General features: G+C 33.6%; 1 protein-coding gene across 1 annotated transcript; it reads right to left on the reverse strand.

Moving 5' to 3' along the window:
- Positions 1-23,152: 23,152 nt before the first annotated feature.
- Positions 23,153-24,700, reverse strand: LOC132600042 (cyclin-U2-1). Its single transcript, XM_060313176.1, has 2 exons — positions 23,986-24,700; positions 23,153-23,614 (listed from the first exon to the last, which is right to left on the reverse strand). The coding sequence occupies exons 1-2, from the start codon at positions 24,396-24,398 to the stop codon at positions 23,350-23,352; spliced, it is 678 nt and encodes a 225-aa protein (XP_060169159.1). The 5' UTR covers positions 24,399-24,700; the 3' UTR covers positions 23,153-23,349.
- Positions 24,701-25,166: the final 466 nt, after the last annotated feature.

Raw genomic sequence — 25,166 nt, forward strand, 5'->3', positions numbered from 1 at the left:
CCAAGCAAATTAAGAAAATATACAACATATGATACATGCTTGTACCATTTAACCATGTATAAGTTAATTATTATCATTTTAATTTGTGAGTTTTATGGTTAGCTTGTTTATATTTTGAGTGAAAACACTACATCCTAGTAAATATTTTCGATAATGACACCTCACCATCAGTGGGCCCAAATTATTCCATTTCTAAGAACTAGGGTCATCTCCAAAGAGATTTTTTCCAAAATTTCTGCCGCCGACATGAAGAAAAAAGAATTTTCACTCATGGGACAACATAAACCCATACATCAAGGAGATTAATTTAACTTGGTTGAAAGTTTTGTCAAAGAGGCATTGGAAATTAGGGAAGGTGATAGTCTAACAGAAGGAAAGAGGCGTTAAATTAGCCGTTAATGGTGGTTATGGGCCGTTAGCCGTTGAATCTGACGGTTACGCTTTTGGAATTATTCAAAACAACCCACGTGGCTGTCGCACTCGATATCCGGAATACGTGGCGAAGATTTGGAGTTATTCAACTTTTTACCCCATAATTTCGTCAAAGATTTAAATTTCCTCCATATCCATGTTTGACGCTGCTGCAATCTGATGGTTTGCCTTTTAATATTTTAATTTTACAACTCACTTCACTTATTTTATTCACTGTGTTAATGAATTTTGTCTATACATATTTCTTTATTTAAGAGTCGTTTGGCCATAAGAATTTTTTTTCAAAACATTAGTTGGTTATATATTAATTTCTTTGTCCTAATTTATATGATACTTTTCGCATCCTCAGATTCAAACTGCAAGTACTTTGAACAACATTTTAATGTGTGTTTTTTCACCAAATTAATATGAGAAAAGTTGGAGAAAAGGACATAAATGATCCCTAAACTATGAGGGTTGGTTAAAAATAGTCCCTTAAGTATGCACTTAACAGTTTTAGTCCTTTAAGTTCGCCAAAAGTTAACTTTTTTAGTCTCCGACAAAATATTCATCGAACTTTGTTTGTTAGATTTGACAAGAACTATGAAAAGAAATGAAAAAAATTAGCGAGAACTCACATTTAAAGGTACACATTACTAAAGAAAAGACCAAATATCTCGGGACAAAACCGGCGGACGTCAGTCGATTATAGGGAAAACCGAGGAAAAACCTACAGACTTGATAATGTCAGAAAATAGGGTCTCGAAACACAAAGATCGACTGACTTTGTCGATTAAAACCGAGGAAGTTTATCGGCTAAGTAAAATACACTAGACTCATTTTTACTGAAAACCTGGTATAAAAATAAATACTTCCATCTTAGTGATTCTTTAAAAAAAAAAAAAAATAGTTTCGGCCATTTTTCCTCAAAAATAACCGACGGACGTCCGTTGGTTTTCATAAAAAGCAATAAAAGATTTAAAAATAGTGTCCCTCGATTTTATCCATCGGTTTCCGTCCATCGTTTTTTCGCTTGTTTCTAGTAGTTTCTCCTATTTCTAATTTACTTACGTCGGTTTTGTACCAAGGTATTTGGACTTTTCTTTATTAATGTGTACCTCTAGATGTGAGTTTTCGCTAATTTTTTCCTCTTTTTTTTCATAGTTCTCATCAAATCTAACAAATAGAGTTCGATATATATTTTGTCGGAGACTAAAAGTGTTAACTTTTGGCGAACTTAAAGGACCAAAACTGTTAAGGGCATACTTAAGGGACTATTTTTAACCAACCCTCATAGTTAAGGGGTCATTTTTGTTAACTTGTGGCAAACTTAAAGGACCAAAACATATAGTACTCAAAAAGTTGCAACTTATAGTACTTTTCATGAAATTTTCAAATATGCAGTTAATCAAATCCAATTTAACTTCAAAATTTTAGTCAAATTGACTCTCAAAAAATGAAAAGTATCGCATAAATTAGGATAGAGAAAATTGATAGATTCTATGGTTCATTTTTGAGAATGAGATTTTTCAAGTTTGAAAAATTAGTTTTGACCAATTTTTCAATTGAAATCTTTTCCCGCTCACAAAACTTTAATTTTTCTTCAAGCGAAACACATGTCCGGACATAATTTCGACTTTCAAATATCATTTTTCAATTATAACCTCAAAAACTTTTTTCAAATTTCAACCAATTCTATGTCCAAAAGCCTACGAAAACTTAACAAACTACATAACATTTATAAGTCTATTTCACATTCTATAGCCAATGCTAAGTACATTATATTCCATCCCGTATAAGCACTTGAATATCTCGTCAGAACTCAATAATTTCGACATAAACATATATTTATGTATAAAAATATACTCCTACTAATATTGAAAAAAATAGAAGGTCTGAAACCACAATTTTAAAGATATAATAATTTCAAAGTTATTTTTTTCTAAAAGATTGAGCATATAAAATTTAAATGGAAAAAGGGCCAAATATACACCTGTACTATCGGAAAAGGGCCAATATACCCCTCGTTATATTTTGGGTTCAAATATATCCCTGCCGTTATACTATTGGTTCAAATATACCCTTCCTCCGTTAAAGTTATTCAAGGTGGACATTCAATCCTACATGACACTAACATTTGATGAGGTGGATGCCATGTGGCATATCACCTCACCACCCTAACCCATTTTACCCCTTTCCTCTATTTGTTTTTCCACCACACTATATACCATCAATGAACCCCCAGACATAGAGGTGGTGATGGTGACAGTAATGGTGGTGGATGGGGGAGGAGATGGTTGTAACACCCCGCATCTTGGAACTGAGTTTAAGCTCATATTATTAGAGTTCTAGTGGAAACATTGAAGGTTTGAACGTTTTGCGAAAATGGTTGATAGGCTTAGTTCGGGCAGCAATAACTCCTTGATCGGTTTGGAATTTTAGAAGGTACTATCAATGAAGTTGTAGTACGTAGAAATACCTTCCTAACGATATAAGGACCAAGACAATCAGAGATCGGAGCAAGGAGATATGATCGTCTCAATATGGCTAATAGTAAGGCACTTGAAATCCTATAGAATCGGCTAAGTTTTTGATACGTCTGCCTTCCAGTCAAATTTCATGAAACTCCTTTGGGAATTTGAGAAAACTTCCTTGATGAAAGTTGTAGCCCTTTGAAATATATTTCCAACGGTATCTTACGGGGGTCAAACGGACATCTGTGCAAAGAGTTATGCCCATTTTACTGAAGCATGTTCGCTGGAAATTCTGCCAGTGTAACGGTGACGTTACGGACCGTAACACGTGTTACGGGCCGTAACAGTGGACCGTAACGTGCCGAAAATTTCCAGAACCTCACTGGAAATTTTCACCAAGGTACGGTACCAAGTTACGGTCCGTACCTCGTGTTACGGGATCGTAACAGTGACCGTATCTTGGTCCGTATGTACGTTTCGGGTCACCTGACTTCGGGAGGCCATAACCCTATCATAACTTGGGAATTTGGGAAAACTCAAAGAACGAAAGTTGTAGATATTGGAAATACCTTTCCAACCATAGGTTGTGGGTTCACATGCGACATCGAGATAGGGAGATATGGACGTTTTAAGACAGAAAGGTCTCAACCCGTTTTCAAGTTGGGTCAAACCCATTTCCCCTTGGTATATAAGGGAAATATAACCCTAGCAGCCCATTTTTTTTCCTCCAAATTCAGATTTTAGAGAGAGGAAGTGAGAGAGAGGGATTAGAGAGAGAAAGTAGAAAATCAACCAAGTTTAAGGCCCCGAATCCCAAAGCTCGTGAAGGATAAATTGTAGTACAAGTTGTTGTCGTCATTTTGAGCTAAAGATCGGACTTGGGGGTGTTGATTTCGTGATTACTACTCTTGAAAGGTAATGTTTCTACTCCCTAATCATTTATGGTTGTGAATTGATGAATTCTTGGGAGAATAATAATTGGGTTTGTTGAAGAGGATTATATGAACTATGCTAGAGTTGTTGGATTGTTGACTTGGGATTGTTGTATTCATATGGATGATGTAGAATGATGTTAATTACATCTAATTGAGATTGTATTGTTAGCTAGAAGTAAAAGAATGGGGATTTGGTGAAGAAAACACCATTAATGAGGGTTATAGAGCTTCATGCCCACTAAGTGTTTGATAAAATGCTTAGATGAACAAAACATGGATATTGTTGCTAATATAGAATCCCTATGACTTGTATTGCTATAGATTGAAGTTGAAGGGGTTGAAGGACATTGTGATACGCTCAAAAGCAGGAAGTTAAGGTATGTAGAACTTCCATACACATGTGGGAACCTCTACGTTCTTCCCCATGATCCGTTTCGTAAAATCTATGAAGTTCAAATCCTAGGGCATTAAACCCACCATATTGGTAGCCCGTAATTATGTATGTATGTACATGAATCCCGTATATATGTTCGTTATTGTATTCCTAACCTTCCATTACGGACATTAGGAATTCTAACTTAATCCATGAATCATGAATTCTTCCTCATGTGTTCTCATTATGTTCATATGAAACTGCATGAGTTATTTTGCAAGTTATAAACATGTTTTCAAGTCAACTACAAATATATGATTATGAACTATTGTATTACTCATTAATCAAGAACATGTTTGCAAGACTATGACAAGTCATCTTATGAAACTATTTTACAAGTTATTTCATGAAACCATGTTTACAAGTTATTTCATGAAACCATGTTTACAAGATTATTTCATGAAACCATGTTTAAAAGATTATTTCATGAAACCATGTTTACAAGCTATTTCATGAAACCATGTTTACAAGTTATTTCGTGAAATCATGATTTCAAGACAAGTACAAGTAAATTCATGAAAGTCATGGGCATCTTAGCCAAATATATTATGTTCATGTTTTTGGGAGTTGCACAAATTACCGAGAAGGCTCAGATAGCCTGAAACTACGGAGCCACCGTAGGACAAGGATCACTCCGCCCAGATAGGACGATACCTTAATTTTACACTGAATGGATCCATCAGGTATCTTACTACCTTATACTCATGCAAGGTATGAGGGCTCTGCTGGTCCGGCGAGGTACCAGACTCCACGTACCCACGTGGTGATATGATATGATATGATATGATACGTCGGTTTATGAAATGCTCTCCCTACTTATCATGTTTTACTCATGTTATAAATATATATATATATATATATATATATACTCATGCTCATGCACATGTTCATGTCCAAGTTTTCAGTTTCAGTTCTTATCATGTTGTTCTATGTCCCATGTTGTTTCTCTCGGTTGCTTTACATACCAGTGCATTCAATGTGCTGACGTCCCCTTTTTATTGCCCGGGGGCCTGCATTTCACGATGCAGGTACTGATATACAGGACGACACATCTGCTCAGTACGACAACATTCGTATCAGCTTATTGGTGAGCCCCATCTCATTCGGGTTTAGTCAACTTTTATTTTATGATTAATTATGCATCTAAAGGTATGCTGGGGGTCTTGTCCCAGTAAGTATGTTTTCCAGTCAAACTCATGATAGAGGTTTCATAGACTAGACAAGTCAGTTATGTCATGTCAGACATTTGGAGTCGTATAGCCATTTTGGCTCACTTATGTTTAAACAAGTATTTTATTAAGTATTATGACTTACCATATTTTATAAAGGCTCATCATGCATTCACATTATAATTCCGCTCATGTATGCCTCATGATAGTTCAGCAAGCCATGTGGTTCGCTCGGTCACATGCAGTCAGGCACCGAGTGCCGTGTTACGTCCAGGCCATGGTTCGGGGCGTGACAATGGTAGTGGTGGAAGAAAAGGGGAAGAAAGGGCTAAATGGGTTGGGGTGGTGAAGTGGCATGCTATGTGGCATCCATCTCACCGAGTTGCCAGTGACACGTCAGATCTAGTGTCCACCTTAGACAATTTTAACTGAGGAGAGGTATATTCAGACCAAAAGTATAACGACAGGGGTATATTTGAACCGAAAATATAACGAGCGGTACATTTGGCTCTTTTTCGATAGTATAGGGGTATACTTGGCCCTTTGCCGAAATTTAAATCATGTGTTACATGACATCGAGAAAAAAGGGGATGTAACAATGGATTTGACCTAAATGGTAGGAAAAGAAGGCCATGTATTAACGTCGAAATATTTGGATAAAACCAGACAATTACTGTTTTTTTTTTTTTTTTTCCAATGGCAACGGGACAAGGGGTTTTCCTGAAATGTCAACTATTATGAAAAAATGTCGGTAGTTCTCCTGTAATCACTGACTAATTCAACTTAACTATTTTAACTTTTGACCTTTTGAAAACCTAAACAATACTATTACTCCTGATACTGAGTGAGTTATTGATTATCTTGAATGACGTTAATTAAAGAGTGTTAAGTTGTATTAATCGGGAGGGATATCATGGTAGCAGAGGATTAAATGCACGTCAAGTTCCTGTTATGTGGTACAGCATGTGTTTGCAAAATGCAAAAATGCGTATACAGGAGTTAGCTATTCTTATCAATTGTGTTTTCATCCGATTAATTAGCTAGGCTAACCTAATTAGTTTCGAGAGCAGCTCCCACGAATGTCAGGTCAAGCTATACTTTTTCAACTGGATAGTTGCTATTTGTGCCCTATAAAGGATCTAGTAATTAATTTAATTAGTATAATATTTCATCTATAATTATGTTAATTAATCTATTGATATAGTTTCATAAAGTGAAGGAGCTCTTTAATTTCCATCAAAATCTCATCAGCTAATGGTAAATATTGTTTAACAAAACGAAGAATATTTGATTTATTACAATAAACTTCGATTTAATTGGCGATGAGCCTGAAATTAATAATAGCTTAAAATTGCAATAAGGTTACATGTTAAACAATTATCAACTTGTAGGTGAAGTGTAAGGTATGATTCTTGTTTCCCTGTGAATACCTGTTTGAACATGGATGACATAGCTATGATCGAATTATGAAGTAAGGTTATCAATCTTTTGGTGCTAGCTTTGGCTCGAGAATATGTTAAACTTAATGCTACACAATTTAAGAAAGAAAAAGAAGTGATTAAAGTCTAAGTAGATTAAGAAGGGCAAGAAAGCACGTGGTTGTCACTGTTAAAAGTCACTATCATTGATAATAAAAATGTTGAAGTGAGACAAAAAGAAAGATTGTGCGCATTAGATTTGGGATCAGAAAACAAAAGAATTTGTCATATTCCAGACAAAATGTTAACTAGGTTAAATTTTTGCCTCTTCGACTTTTTCTTCGCAACGCTTTTTTTTTCTTTTCCTTTTTGTCTGCAAGTCTGTTTTTTTTTTTTTTTTTTGGGGCGGGGGGGCGGGGGGAGGGCGGGGGGTGGATGAGGTGAATTTTGTAAGGCTAGTTATGTTACGTTAGCTTTCGTCCATAAAGATTAAGCATTATATTAAGCTTTTCGAAAACTATTTTCAATGGCTTTTAAGTTCTCCGAATCTTAATGTCATGAAATCTGCGTAAAGTTGCAATGTTATGCCTAAGGTAAATAATAGATATGAACTAGCTATTTGTTGAATTAAGGTCACGTAGCCGATTCAAGTACTTTAAACCGATCAAGCATAGTTGATTGATTGATCTATTAAGGATATAAAAATTAACAAGCATAAGTTCTAATCTACGGAAACAGTTAAAACTGTTCACTTAGAAATGAGCTTTCATGTACTTGCTCCAGTTTTTAAGCCAACTTTATTAACCTCTTTGGTACAACACTCCGCAAGGCAAGTGGCATTATTGTGAAAATTAGCGTGTTAATTAAATTGTGGTTAAGTGATCACCAGCCGTGATTATTCAAACGCAAGCAATTATTAAGTGAAACTTCGTTAATTATTGTAGGAAATTGCTGAGTTCAAAAGAAGTTTAGTTAATATAAAACCAAAGGAAATTAACAAGAGGAGAAAACTCATATATATATATGGCCTAGGCATCTAGTTTGCAGCCGATGTAGCCTAATATATCATCGGTGTATAGATAATGTATATTTTATGTATAGTTATACGGCTCACGCATCTAGTTTGCAGCTAATGTAGCTCAGTATATCATCAGTGTATACATAATGTATATACTCTGTATATCTATATAAAAACACTAAATATACTTGATATATATAATGTATATGCTTGTATAATCATGTATAAACACAAAGTCAAGACGACGTTACGGGCAGCTGCATAAAGAGCGGAATCCGCTGTTCGTGATGGTGACTACGGCTACCTTCACCGCTGCTCTGGGCATCACTAACCTATCCAAAGTAAATACGCGGATGCAGATCAATATATAGTTGTTTTACTAATCAAGAAATTTATACCAAAAGAGGAAAAAAGGAAAAAGGAAATGGGAAAAGAAAAGAGAGTTTGCAAGAAGACGTACACCAAAACTACACAATAAATATAACAAGCAAACAAACTATAAATCTTTGTGTTAAGTTGCCTTATTATTTTTGTGACTGTTTCTCTGTGAACTTTTTCTTGTCGGTGTGACGACGTATTACAACATTGTTTAAAGCATACAAGTTGGCAAGTGACGGTTGTAAAAGAATGAGAAACTAGACGATTAATAGCAAGCAAGCAGGGCATTGATTGAGTTACACGGGCAATTATTAAAGAGTGTGGCCACATTTGGTAAGTTAGATCACCAAATGGTACGTGCCGTAATTATCTCATTAACAATACACAATTAAATGGTCCCTAGAAGAGTAACAGAAGGGGTCAACTCTATGCTCGTGTTCTTCTAGCCCAAGTAGTTGGGCCAAATTGCTTCACAGTTATGGGCCACTAAATCTCTGATCATAGGCTGAAGGCATAGACCCAAAATGCTTAGTTGGTCCAAGGAGTTGGTCAACGATTGTGACTTTGGGATGGTTGCTTGCAAATATTCTAGAAGTATAAATCATTTTGGAGTTTTAAGTAGTGTGCATTGAGGGTATGGAACTTTTACATCATCTTGTCAAGTTGACCCGGTAACTATTTATTGTAAGGTTGATATGATAACATGGAAAATAGAGTAATAACTTAGAGTACTGCGATCAGTCAAATTGAGCTGATGGTGTAAAAGTTTAACTATAATTCCTTTTGGGTATTAATTTGAAAGTATATATTTGAAAATAAAATGTGTTCGGGCCAATGAGGAGAGACGTGAACCAGAGGCTTCCGACAGCAACCGTAATCTTGCTTAAATTTCATTAATTGTATTTGGGCTTTTTTTGTATCACATTGTGTGAACTATCCCTGCATAATTAGTCTATGACTCAAGCGATCTTTTAATTTTGGTATTCATTTGTGGGTTCACTTAAAAGTATCAACAGCATGAACTAACAAACTATATGAACATGTCCAAAAGAAAGCAATTTAGAGGTTCGTTTCAGGTCCATGTTGCAAAACTAGGAGAAATTTCACAGGAAAGACCACAAAAAAAAAAAAAAAAAAAAAAAAAGGAAAAAAACCAAAAGAAGCTTTGTGTAGGCATTTTCTAGCACGAATGTATCGAATATGATTAATTAATTTAATAAATTATGCCAATTCCAGAACATCAAAAGACAAATCCTTTTCAATTGTTTTCCTAGTCTTCTTCCCACAACTCCACAAGTTAACAACAAAATGGAGAAAACATACCAGACTTCGAATCTCCTTTAGCTCTCCTTTTATTTCAGAAAAGACAAAATCTTGAAGCTACTTAGAAGTTTCCTCACACTTAGTCAAGCTTAAATATTTATTCTTTAGAATTCAAGAGCATATTTGGCATGCTAACTGCCAAAAGAGAATTAGTATTGAATCACAATTAACCTAAAAAAATATAGCAATTAGGTGAGCAGAGAAGGGTGACAAGCTGAGTTGGTTTTGGAATAAAATAGAAAGTTGAAACTGTTTAAGTGTACATAAGAGTTAAGACATGAACTAATTAGTGGTCGGGAGATGGATACCATATTGTATTTGTATCAAACAACAATCGCCAAACTCATTTCAATCACTTGTGAAGATGAATATCATTAGTATATTTAAATCTTTTTAAAAGGAATTAGTGGATGCCCTCTCATTTCATTTGATGACAGGTGTAACATTGATCCATATATTAATAGGTTTGAAAATTTGCTGATCAGGTCATTAGTCCAGCTGCATAGGTAAAGGTCCACTTACGTAAGCTGGTTGTTTCTAGTACTTATCCATTCATACGGCTTTATTATTTCTACTATATTAGAAGCACCAACCGGTGCTTCTTTCATCGTCCGTGCATGGACCCCCCAACCAACATAAAAAAAAAAAAAAAAAAAAAAAAAAATTGGGCCTCATATTAAACAGGCCCTAAAAAAAAATTATAGTCCCCATATTCAACAACATTCAGTATTAAAAAAATTATGGGCTCCATATTAAACAACATCCAGTATTAAAAAAAAAAGTGGATCCCATATTAACAAAATCAAGCAATATTGAAAAAAAAAGTGAATCCCATATTTTTGGGCCCCATATTAAACAGGCCCTAAAAAAATGTGGGCCCCATATTCAACATCCAGTATTAAAACAATTATAAAAAAAATTGTGGGCCCCATATTAAACAACATCCACTATTAAAAAAAAAAGTGGAACACACCACATCCAAACTCACGGGAAAAAAAAAGTGGACTCCATATTAACAAAATCAAGCAATATTGAAAAAAAAAGTGAATCCCATATTTTTGGGCCCCATATTAAACAGGCCCTAAAAACAATTGTAAAAAAAACAATTGTGGACCCCATATTCAACAACATCCCGTATTAAAAAAATTGTGGGCCCCATATTAAACAACATCCAGTATTAAAAAAAAAAAGTGGAACCCATCACATCCAAACTCACGGGAAAAAAAAGTGGACCCCATATTAACAAAATCAATCAATATTGAAAAAAAAGTGAATCCCATATTTAAAAAACAAACAATGTTAAAAAAAAATGTGAGCCCCATATTAAACACGATGCGTATTTATAGCAAACACTAATATAATAAAGTTTTAAATACGGAGCACAAACTACAATATTATATTAATCGTGTTTTAAACATAGTATCCCATATTGACAAAATCAAGCAATATATAAAAAAAAATGAATCTCATATTAAAAAAATAAACAATGTCAAAAAAAAAAAAGTGCAGACTTTGTATTCTTAGCAAATACTAATATAATAAAGTTTTAGATACGGAGCACAAATTACAATGTTATATCAATCATGTTTTGAACATAGTATATATAAAAAAAAAAAATTAGGCCTCATATTAAACAGGCCCATAAAAAAAAAACAAAATTGTAAAAAAAAAATTATGGGCCCCATATATATTGACCCCATACTAAACAACATCAAGCAATATATATATAAAAAAAAAAAAAAAAAAAAAAAAAAAAAAAGTGGAACCCACCATCTCCAAATTCACGGTAAAAAAAGTGGACCCCATATTAACAAAATCAAGCAATATCAAAAAAAATAAAATTGAACCTCATATTCAAAAAACATAATGTCAAAAAAGACTTTGTATTCGTAGTAAACACTAATATAATAAAGTTTTAGATACGGAGTACAAACTACAATGTTATATTAATCGTGTTTTGAACATAGTATATATATATATATATATATATATATATATATAATGCAAATTAATAATGTCAAAAAAAAAGTGCACCCCATATTAAAAAATCAAACAATATTCATGTAATTTCCAAAGTATCTCATTAAGTCAATAATGATGGATTCATTACCGCGTGCGTATCAATCCATTAGTGGGAGCAAATGAAATTATTGTACAGTAACATACTTAAAATATTTATATATTAAAATAAGATAGAATTTAATTACTTTTTCATTTTTTTCTTACTCTAATAAATGTGAAAATAATTGTGGGCCCCATATTAAACACCATGCGTATTTGTAGCAAACACTAATATAATAAAGTTTTAAATACGGAGCACAAACTACAATGTTATATTAATCGTGTTTTGAATATAGTATCTCATATTGATAAAATCAAGCAATATATATATATATATATATATATATATATATATATATATATATGTATATATAAAAGGTGAATCCCATATTAAAAAAATAAACAATGTCAAAAAAAAAAATGCAGACTTTGTATTCTTAGCAAACACTAATATAATAAAGTTTTAGATACGGAACACAAATTACAATGTTATATCAATCGTGTTTTGAACATAGTATATATATATATATATATATATATATATATATATATATATATATATATATATATACATAAAAATAATGCAAACTAATAATGTCCAAAAGGGTGGGCCCCATACTAAACGACACCAAACAATATAAAAAATAAAAATAAAAAAAGAAGAAACTATATAAAGCATGGGTTTAGACCCATGTTTCATCGTCTGTTGTCCCTTTAAAAAAAAGGAAGAAAAAAAAAGTGGAACTGACCACATCCAAACTCACGCTAAAAAAAAAATGGACCCCATATTAATAGAATCAAGCAATATTAAAAAAAAATGTGAATCCCATATTAATAAAACAAACAATGTTAAAAAACAAATGCTTAGAAAATCAAACAATTAAATCAGTAATGATGGACTCTTTAGAATAAGGAAAAAATCAATTTCTACTTTGTTTCGTTTTAAACATGTAAAATTAATTTAATAATTTGAATTAGAATTATCAAAATCAAAATTTGATAAAAAATAATAAGTATTTTACACCGTTAAATTAATCGAATTAAAATTGAAAGTGTCAACCGATGCTTAAATATTGCTATTGTTTTATCTCAAAGAGAGGAAAATAGTTTCTTTTTAAACAAATCTTCTCTTTTAAAAAGTATTAATAAATTTTCGTAGCAAACACGAATAAAATAAAGTTCTAGATACGGAGCACAAACTACAATGTTATATTAATCGTATTTTGAACATAGTATATATATATATATATATATATATATATATATATATATATATATATATATATATAGTATCATTATCTAAACACAACTACATATACATAGATACACTATAATCCGAAATGTTGGGCCCGTGCGCAGCACAGGCACAGGCGATCTAGTATATATATATAGGGCGGATGTACCCATTGCTCCCAGCGGTATTACCGGTACTTGTCCATTCATACTATAGTAATTTATTCATATATTTACTTTTTCAAATGTTGACATCGCTTAAGAGAAATGTTGCGTATGCCAGACATATATGCAAAGGAGATTTATATTCAAAGTCGAATCTACGGAGAGTTAATTCCATGTAATGGTATATGTTCGTTTTTTAGTAATGGACTCATCCCAAATGTAGTATTTATATCCACTCTAATTCTTGAAAGATTTCAATTACGCAAATCCTAGTGAACGGTCTAATCTAAAGATCATGTAAGCTTGTTGGTTGTTAGGCTGTTCCAAAAAGAGAAAATTTAGAGGCAGAAAAGTAACGGGGTTAAGATTTTGACTAAATGGATCCAAACAATTAAAAAGTAAATATGCACAAGGAAGTTAAATTGATTCAACATCTATTATGTATATAGAAAAATAATTTAATCTTATATATACAGTGTAATTTTTTTTTTTTTTTTAAAAGGGTTAGAATGAATACTTGTGCTCCTAAGTTCGTCCCTACAAAGAGGCCTCAATTTTTAGCGTCCTCTAGTTCTGCCCCCGGCAGAGGGGCCTAACTTTCTATGTTTGTCAATATATGTATTGCGGGGTTTTAAAAAGGATAGGTCTTTGTCATTGGAAGATCTGATATCAGTATCTTGATTAACATTTTGGTATATATAACTAACTACTTAAGTATCATACATGCAAAACTCAGATTATTATGTTTTTTTTTCTCACCCGATGTTCGATCGGTATCCGAATTGAAGCTCGATTGTATCCGGATTCGCGCCGCTGTCATGACCCAACCGGAGGGCCATGACGGGCATCCAGAGCTAACCTGCCGAGCACCTATCATCATACTTTCATAATCATGTCTAGGTGAGCCACATGGCTAACTTATAATTTTCATGCATCAATAACACAATTTCCATCGGACTAAGGCACCATTTTTTATAAACACCATCAACTATGTCTATATATACATAAGCCGGCAAGACTATCAAAATGATATACAAAATATGAGCCGACAAGGCTAAGAGATACCTAACTGTACACAACTGTCTACGAGCCTCTAAGAAGAGTACATAAAATCATAAAGACGGGACAGGACCCCGCTATGCCCATATATGTACACCAAAAGAATAATACCAACTATTTCGGCTCCGGATCAAATGGAGCACCTCAATGCAATCACTGAAGAAGCAGCTACTGGTCTGGTCTGTCTCTCTATCTACCTGCGGGCACGAACGCAGTCCACAAATAAAAGGACGTCAGTACGAACAATGTACTGAGTATGTAAGGCATAAATAATAACATGATAAAAATATGAAGAATAAAATAAGATAAATGAATCATTTATACCTCTTAAGACGTTCATTATGCTTACTTAACCTTCCTTTGAAGAAAACATTTCATACATATACTTATAATGATACCATACCCGACCATATAGGTTCGGTGTCATCCATACCTGGCCATAACAAGGCTCGGTGTTGTCCGTACCCAACTGTAGTGGTGTGCGCGCAATAGATATTATACCCGGCCATATAGGCTCGGTGTCACAACATAGCTTCATACATTTATGACATACCTAAGTATCCGAGAGAAACATTACAACACTATCGGGGTGACATAAAGTTGGTAAACCCCCCATTTCTATTATTGAATCACCGTCACCATTATCATAATTATCGTCATCACTATGAAGAGCTTTCACTAAAAATATTTCAAGAATGTTGGAAGTTATGAACTTCTAGCATCTCTAGGATTAGCACATCGTGAATATCTTAGATGGCATCTCTAGAATCAAACTCATCATCATAATCTTTATCATTATCATCACAAGAACATTGTCTACAATATCAAGAGAATCTCGAGAATTATGAGCTTATAGCATTTATAGGAGTAGGAATATCATGGATATCACGTATAGGTTCAAAACAAGGAAATCATGCCTTTAGAAAGAAGGGTTAGTCTTACATACCTTTACGTCTTTTTAACTACTTAACGTTCTTCCCCAAAGTCCGAAAAATCTACATTCAAGAGGATTCATACCAAGGTAAGTCTTGAAAACACTTCTAAGTTCAAACTCGTGCCATTAACGAACTAACGAAATTTGGGCAGCACTTCTCCTATTTTATCAACTTTCACTATATCACAAACAACTCCCAAGTGACAATAATAACATTCATAATACCATATTCAAGAAGTTACATTCAATTCAATCTTAAATTCACCCAAAATCTCCTTTTTAAGTTCATATCATCGTCATCTTCTTCACTTTAACATTTATGATTTCTCCACTTTAATTCTTTTCCTTTCCAAGGGTCACTAAACCTGTCACGACCCAACTAGGGGCCGCGACGGGTACCCGGTACTTGTTAGCTCGTGTCATACTCTTACTACTAAGTGGGCCACATGAGTTATACCGTTTTTTTTTTTTTTTTTTTTTTTTTTTTTAGCATTATCACTAATAACATTATTATAAGCATGTACTAATAAACTTTACTAATTTAATATACATCAACGGGGACAACCAACGTTAGAACACATCTAATTATACATATCTGTCTACGAGCCTCTAAACATAGTACATATATACATAAGAAGGGCCGAGTGCTGCCATGCCCGAATATGTACACAAAATAGTACCAAGAAACTGAGGCTCCGGAACGACTGGAGCGCTGCCAATGTACCGCCGATAGAGCTCCTAGGGACCAAACCTGTCTGCCTGCTCACCTGCGTGGCATGAAACGCAGCGTCCACAAGAAGGGACGTCAGTACGAGTAATGTACCGAGTATGTAAGGCATGAATAATAATAATATATGGAAAATATAGAACAGGGATAATGACATAAGAGAGATATAAAGCATGTCATGAAGTAGAAAAACAACCTGCACATATAAGTGCCCTTTGGCGGATACCATGCATGCTTAGCGCTGCGGAACGTGCAGCCCGATCCATATGTGCATATACTATAACATATTGCCGCGGAACGTGCAGCCCGGTCCATATACATATATTACTTTACTTTCTTAGGAAGACATTTCTCTTCATATATATAGAAAATAGAACATATCATATTGCCGAGGCGTCGGCTCCGATCCATTTAGCCATATATCTCGCGTCCGGGACGATACTACGTATCATACTCCAACTGATCAGGTGGCTATGCGTCTATAGTGTCTTCCCTTTCCCAATCTTCCCCATATACATGTACATATACTTATAACATAGAAGCAGCATGCATTAGAGCCCAAAGAAAATCATGTCCGTGTCGGAGTGACATAAGGTCGGTAGCCTCCGATTATCTTATGGAATAACCATGGTCACTTTGTCTCGCCTTGGAGGAACTAGTACTATAAGGCAAGACTATAAATGAAGAGTAGTATTAAGAGAAGACATATAATAAGATCACAAACCTCATAAGGTGTCAACTTGTATTCTTGAAGTCTTTAGAAAATAGAATCATGTTCAAAGAAATAAGATTGAGGATTAGAAACTAACTCTATTTTCTCATGTTCATATTGAGTCCATAATTCGAGATTTTCAACTATGAAATCATGTTCGTCATAATCATCACAAAAATATTCTCATTAGAATAGTTACAATACTTATCGTTCGATAAACGAAACAATTAAGAAAATCTGGGAATAACGGGCCCACCTCGGGTCAAATGAGGTGGCGTACACGATTTACATACGTTACATTTCATGACGTCACTTGTGAGAGTTTTAAGGTAGTCGGGTCCTATTTGTGCAAGTTCTAGATGTTTAGGCAATTTTTCAACATTTCATACAATATTTAATTCAATTCTACTGAATGAAAAAGGGTCAACTTCAAACTCGGATTTCTAGGAATAGGATTGTCCCCGAGGCTCGTATCCACCCTATTATGTCTAAGACATGCCAAAGAAGGAAGGGTGAAGCCTTACATACCTTTTCCGCTTCTTACACGACTCCAAATTCAAGTTCCAAGTTCGCCAAAATCTACAATTTGGTCACAATTACCAAATGTTAATTGTAAGGCTTTAAGATTTCAATCTTAATCAATACTTGTCTACAAAAATTTGGGCAGCATCTCCCCTATACATACAACATCCCCGAGATTTAACTCGGCTCAAATTAGCAGCAACCATACCAACAACAATACCAACAACATCAACAACCGACTAGAAACGCATTCTAACATAAATAGTCTTCTTTTCCAAATAATGCAACAACTTCCAATCCAACTTTGCACTTTCAAATCAATATTAATATTTTCATGTTTATATACTAATTTAAGATCATTCAAACATAGGCCAAGAATATTCCAAGCCATATATCCAATATTCAACAATTCCATCAATTCCATATTTCATCCAAAATTCCCACATATACAACAAAACCATCACAACACATTTTTTACTTTCAAATTCATAAACAACAACAACAATCCACACTTTAACAACTTCATTTTCATGATATCATAAAATCATACTAAAATGACATAATCTTCTACATTCAGTTTCAATGCCAACTTAAACCATCTAGCCTTCATTCACATTATAATGATCACAACAACACAACCAACATCTAAACAAAATTAATTCATTTTCATTTCTATCTCCATATACCACACGGCTATATTCCATATTTCCAACCTCAACCAAAGTCATTCAACTTCCATTTCCAATATGAATTCCACCATAACCACAACTAGAATACAACATAAAATTCAACTCATATTATCTATACAACAATATACATATACGGCCACTTACATATATGCACACCCACTTTGCAAACTTTCATATTTCCATAAATTCTACTAATTTCTACATACTACAACATAAACAAACCTTCATAACATGATAAAAAGGAATTAATTCTTACCTTTTTCTCCAAACTTCTTCACTTGGCTAAGGTGTTAAATTGATGAAACAAGTGCCCTTTCTTCCAAAATAACTACACCAAGTTGTAAAGGACCCTTGAATTAGTAGGAATACCACAAGAAAATAATTTTTGGGAGAAGATTTTAAGGGGTGAATTTTCTTGGGTTATGGCCGTATGGCCTTCATTTTTTTTTTTGCTCTTCTTGTTTAGTTTTTCTCCTTCTCAACTTCTCTTGAAAGTTCCATGACTAAGACTCCCTTTATATTTAATTTGTCACATGGAAAATAATTAAAACCCATGGACTTGGGTCCTTTTTTATGGACCATGGCCGGATGGCCCTCTATTGAGCCTCTTCTTCTCTTTTTTTTTTTGTCATGGGCCTAACCCGGCTGGCCCCGAGTTGGGCCTAGCCAACTGACCTTTTGACCTTAAAACGTTCATATCTCTTTGTACCGACGTCACCTGGGAACCCACGACCTATGGTTGGAAAGCTAATTCAATTATCTACAACTTCTATTTCTTGGTATTTTTCCAAATTCCAAACTTATAATACCGCTTTTGCCCCTCGAAGTCAGATCACCCGAAAACGTTTTCTTAAAAATATTCGTTTGGAGGGCTTCCACTTTGATTCGGCCCAAGGGTCCTTCATGAGTTGTGTTTAACTTTACATATGTGATTCATATAACTTGTTACATGTTCCAAAAAAAATCTTGACGTGTGGGCCCCACCTCAGCTTACAAATAATCCGACGTTCAAAAATACGGGATATAACAAAACCCTTATCTCAACTCAATCATGTAAATAGTAGGAATATCATACCTTATTATAGAAGAACTTCACCTTCCCCAACTCTTTTCAAGACTTAGTTTATCACAACTTTGAAGAGAAGCAAGAACAATCACCTTCCATGGATTCTCTTTGGGTGTTGATGTTGATCTTCTCTCTTGATGATATGGAAAGGTTTGGAGTGTTATGGAACCTTCAAGAACTCTCTAGAAGTGTGGGGAAATAAATGTAGGAGGTTGGAATGAAAATGGGATCCTTTGGGATTTAAAAAGGTGGCAAAGTTGCACCCCCGCACCAATTTGCGGTGGAGATGCGGCCTAGCATAGTGGATATGCAGCCGCATCTCCCCTCCTGTCCTTAAGGAGGAGGTTGGGCAGTGAGGCCAGCTTATTCGGTGAGTTTGCGGCCAGTTTGCTACACAGCAAACTCAGTTTGTGAGAGTAAACTGGTCCACAAACTCCAATTTCCGGCGAAAAGTGTTCTTTTCGATTCGTTTGACCTCCAATCCTTATGGAACCTTCTTGGCACTTGTATAAAACTTCATTAACCATCTAAGGAGCCCTATATCCCCCCCCCCCCCCCCCCTCAAGGCAATGCTAAGCAATATATAACTCAAATGATATGAAACCTTCCCAAAACATGGCTCAAACTCCAATTCTCCAACGAACTTACTTCTATCGCTACATATGACTCTGAAACCTTAAGGCACATACTTGGAATTATTAGATAACATCCTTAACCTTATAAGGGCTCCATATGCACTTTAGGCTTGTGCTAGTTTACTTATAATGCAAATGACATGAAATTTCCAAGATGTAACAGCCACGTAAGGTCTCATTTGGGGGAAAGCGCTCCCTACTAAGGATTTTTTCATACTCCCCACTCGAACCTAAGACCTTTTGTTAAGGAAGGAGCAGCTTCATCCGCTGGACCACATCCTTTAGTGGTAACTTAGATTATCAATTAAGATAACATAAAAAAAGAAATTAATCCTGCAATGATCTTCTTGATGAAAAGAAAGGTCCTGTCTATTCATAGCTTTACTGAATGAGTGTGACAATGAGATATCAGATCCCTTTACACACTCTGTGTATATCAGTTGGTGGAAAATCAACTTCATTCTCCTTTCATTTTGCATGGAGATGTTGACAAAACCTTTACTAAGAAAGAAGGAGGATCTCGACGCATATCAAAAGCATTTTCGAAACTTATAATTTTAAATATATCATGAGATTTATATATGATTAAACAGACCAAAAAAACAATGTGACACGAAAAAATAAATAGAATAAAGTACTTCTTTGAAAGATAAAACTAAGGAAGAAGTTGATTTATACTTCATGAGAGCACAATATTGACATTGCATTTAGAAGATTGCCATCCGATTTCTTTCAGATAGGATGGGGGAAAACTAATGTAGCATAAAATTAGATGGAGGAGGAAGAGTTATAGACAGATTCAGAATATGAAGTTTATGCATCCGAGCCTTAAATGAATATATAATAATAATTGAGTTTATATTCATATATTTATAAGTTGTTTGTGAATTTCTTAATATATATAAAGGGTCTGACCAAAAGTTATTGAGTTCCCCAAAATTCATACATTACTCATACATTGTACTCTAGATCCACCTTGAAAGAGTTTGATCTTCTATAAAAAGTTGGAAGGAAGGATAATTATCACCTATTTTTCTTCCCTGTATATATAAAAAGTTAATAATAATACTATTAAGATGACCTCTACTTTCAATACGAGGTAAAATAATAATATAAGGCTACTAAAAAGGACATTAATACTGTTGAGCCTGAGGCATCGGATAATAATCATACAAGAAAGAGAAAACTCCAGCCTTTGGAACAATTATAATAATGGAAAAAAGAAAGAGACATTGAATCTTGATTAGGAAATTGAACAAATCCATTTATGAGATATATTGTAATCCCTTGATTAGTTGAATCTTTACCAAAAACAGAGCTTTCTTTTACTTAAAATAAACAAACATTAGTAGCAATAATTTGCATAGTCCTAATTCTTCTCCATTGACGCTAACAGTTTGTTTTCTGTTGGCATGACATTATGATTTGTGATCAGATCCCCTATAATTAGATGCTGTTATACTTTAGGTCTTTTTGGTTTTCTATGTTCTAACGTTTCTCAAATGACCACTTTAATTGTCTTTATTGCTACATACCATCATTGGATTTTAATATAAAATTAATTGCAAATCAAAGGCAAAGAAATTGCAATCATGTGCTATAATTAGTTAGTACGAATTACATGGTCTTCACCCTATGCTTTTGTAAATTATTGCTGTCTAAAATTAAGCTCCTTTTGACTCACTGTTTTAGATTTCACGGTCATGTTCATTTCACTTAGGGCCTGTTTGGAAAGCTACCCAGGTAATTGGAGTTGGTATAACACAGTTTGACATGTTTGTTAGACCAAACAATTACACAATTAGGTGGAATTGGATGTAATTGAGAGGGTGTAATTACACTCTCCAATTCTCAAGGGAAGATTGAGAATTGGGTGTAATTATACCATGTAATTACAAAGTTACTTTAGTTTGTTTCTTATTTGTTTTATTTTAATTTCTTTTTTATTTCTATTATTTTAATTTATTTGATTTCTATTATTTTAATTTCTTTTTTATTTTTATTTTTAAAATTTTTAAAATGTATTTTTCTTTTTATATTATTTATTCTTCATTTCCTTTCTTCTCATTCCCAATCTTTACTTGTGGTTCCATGTAATTGCTCGTATTTTTTATTTTATTTTATGCATTTAGCATAACCGTGTTATTATTATAATTTTTGAAATTACACCTCTTAATATTGGAAAGAATGAGTCATTAACAAACTTGGGCATATAACGAGTGACGTTATTAAAGTAGAGTTTCATTGTAAAAGAGGTTATAGCCTTATATTTTCCCTTTCTTTTGAATTATTTACTTAAGTTACGTTGGAACTTACATGTAACGTTGGAATTTGACATAAGCGTATTATGTTAAACTTTTTCTTTTGAATTTTGAATTTAGGTTATATTTTCAATTTTAAGTTATTTGCTTTAGTACTATTGACTTGTTATTTCACATTGCATGCTGTTTATTTTTCACTTACAGTTGATGGTTTTTTGTGTTAAACATTTGAATTATGTTATGGCATTATATTTATAAATATTTTTTTTGTCAAACATCTAACCCATGACGTTCTTACAAAAAATGTCTTCTTTTTAAGTTTTATAATTAATTAAAATTAAATATTATTAATTATTTTTTACAATATTAGTTACAATTATATGATTATTAATTAATATATTTTAAACAATCCATGTGTTATTAAATAACTAATTTAATATCATTTATAAAGGCAAATATTTTTAAATATTAATTTTTAAATTTTTTATAATTAAATTTTATTTTTAAATTAAACTAACTGTGTAATTACTTTTGCAACCAAACAACACGTTTGTAATTACGTTATGACAATTATAATTACATTACTGTGTAATTACTAGTAATTACACCAATTCCAATTACCAGGTGGCTTTCCAAACAAGCCCTTAAGTCACAAATTTGCTGCCAGTCAAAAGAGTTTGACAAGTTTAATTTCTCTCATGTCTGATGTTTCTCGTGCAAATCTATTTATTACAATCTCCAACGTAATTTCATGCATACTAAACTAAAGAGATCTCGTTTCTTGCTTGATTATCATCCTTATTATGTACATTATCTTGAAGGATCAATCTGTAGTTACGAATTGAGATCCACAAACAGAGCATAAAACATTTTAGCTGAAGCAATTTATCCAATCTATAATTAGGTGATTGCGCATTTCTAACGATTGTTGGCTCCTCTTTCCCTTTATTCCACACCTGGGTAAATTATTTTAACCCTATTCAGTAGCCCGGTCTTTTCTTGGTGATTGGATCCTTGAGTTCATCAAATGGGATGGTGATAGTATCCTGACTCGAGCTCGGACAGATTGGTAAACTGAACACTCACGAGGAGAACAAACCAAGTCAATTTCATAAATTAAGATTAACTGATTCGACTGGATTATTTTTTTGCCTTTTTCGTTGCATGCTCTATCACTGCTTTCTCAAATAGATGTTAGTGTGGCTCACATATAGACGAACCTAAGCATTCTCCTGCTCTACGAAGTTATCTAGAGCTAGAGCTGAGTCGGGGCTGCTTGACGCTACGCTTTTCTTATTTGAGTGGTGTCATTGCTTCTGTTTTCTGTTCTATCAATAATTTTTTGGCTATTATAGGCAATTCCATCAATCTCCAGCATATTTGTTGAACTTTTTTTCTTTCAGTCTTCTATAACATAGGTACAATTTGCATATAAATTTTAACTTGATCTTCTTTTAGTAAACTGTAAAAGTTATGAAGTTGTATTGTAACACTTGACTTACTGACCATGAATGATTAATGTGTACTGGTTCAAATCAAGCAAATAGTTATACAATACTTCATTAATCAATTTTAAAGTAACTATCTTTTCACTGCAGAAAGCAACAACAAAACTTGTCACATCTGAGAACTTCTACTATGCTTTTGTTACATAGCAAAAATTTCAAAACTCCTTTTCATAGTATTTACAATTTGTAATTGAAAAACTTCCATTGTGACAATTGAGTTACAACAAAACTCTAGTGATCTGGGTACAACTTCTTTCTTCTATTTGTTTTGATTTGATTTCCTCAGCACACCTTAATGTCCTCTCAATTTCATAGCCTCCTCCAATGCTCACTTCCCTTTCCAAGTGGCAACAATAGCTCTCAAAAACACTCACATTCACATGAAACTTGAACTCCATCAAGAACAAAAATTCCATCTCCAACCTATTCATTTCATTTGTTGTCAATCCTCCCACTCTTGCAAAATAAGAATTCCTATAGTTCCTGTGGAAAGTAATAAAAATATATTAGCTAAATTGCATTATTTACAAGAACTTGAAATTAACTTCTCTTCAAACTAATAAAGAAGGGGAGTTTAAGAAAAAAAGGAAAATCAGAGGATTTTCTTGATTCTATTTTTTGAAAGCAAGCAACAATTATGAAGAAAAGGGGAAAATAAAGTAGTAAAAAGTACTCAATAGAATAATTATCTGTCTAAAATTTTTTTAGGGAAGAAAGCAAAAGTCACCAATAAAGGTTACTTACTTCAGTTTGCAACCTTGACTAGTCTATTCTTTTATGACATTTATAATATAATGACTTCAAATTGAAGCAAAACCAAAAAGTGGGCTGAAAATTAAAGAAAAGTAACTTACATGTCTTCAACATACTTGGAAGCAACCATGATAGTAGTAATGAGAAGCCTATGTACATTTCTTTGACTAATTCTGAACTCAGGATAGAGTTGACAGAATCTATCAATATATACATAAGCAACCACATAGACTGATGGTCCAGCTCTTGTGTACCTAAAAATTCTCTCTAAATAAGATTGTATTGTCATGTCTGGTGTTTCATGGCAATCAAATACTCTTGTTCTTACATTTTTAGACAATGCCCATGTACAATTTTTCGCTATTCTTTCATTCCTAGCCAAATTCCTCTCAATTAGAGAAGCAAGAACTGAGATCACTAATGGGATGTTTGAGTCTTGTTGATAAGAGTAAAAATAAAGATCATCCCTTAGTTTTCTTGGTGATATGTTGGAGTTTGTAGTAGCTAAGGCCATTTCTTGATTTTGAGTTTAGTCAGGGGAAAAGCAGAGGAATTTGAAAGGGAGGGTTTTAGGTTTTCTAATTCTTTTTTTTTTTCCCTTGGGAAATGAATGAATGGTTATGGGAAAGGAAAAGGAATTATTTATATAAGGGAGGGAAATTTAAGAGTTTGGTGGGGGGATTTGGCAGTGTTATAGTAGTAAAGAGAATTTTATAAAGTGAAAAAAAAAAAACTTTTGGTGGCACTTGGAAGGTGAGTAGGAAAGGAGGGAGAATATCAAATTACAAGATATTTGCCTCCTCATTGTAAAGGCAAAGTCCAGACACACCAGCTAGTTTTCTGCTTTAATTTATTGTTAGATCACATATTATATTGTCATATGCATATTTTCTTATATTATATGCTCCTATTTTGCCCTCTAGCTAGAACTATCACTGCAAGCTGTATGTTCTTGAATCTCTCAATGCTACAAGTCAAACTGTTAATCCACATACCAATATTATACTAGTAGTACCTTTTTACTGCGGGTGGACAAGGTCATTGACCTTGTGAAGTCAATCCACATTTAACATCTGCAATTAATTGTCACACCTTAAGCAAATAACACATCTACAAAATACCGGAAGAGATATTGGGTACACAAGGAAACAAATTTTAGATCTTTTAAAGTTATGCAGTCCTAGGCCCAAAACAGACAATATCACTAGTGAATTGATTATTACATACGATATTAGAGTCACTCCATGTGCAACCTTGGGCAATGATGGGACAAGCGTTCAAA

The sequence above is a fragment of the Lycium barbarum genome, chromosome 6 (assembly GCF_019175385.1).
Source record: "Lycium barbarum isolate Lr01 chromosome 6, ASM1917538v2, whole genome shotgun sequence".
Taxonomy (NCBI): domain Eukaryota; kingdom Viridiplantae; phylum Streptophyta; class Magnoliopsida; order Solanales; family Solanaceae; genus Lycium; species Lycium barbarum.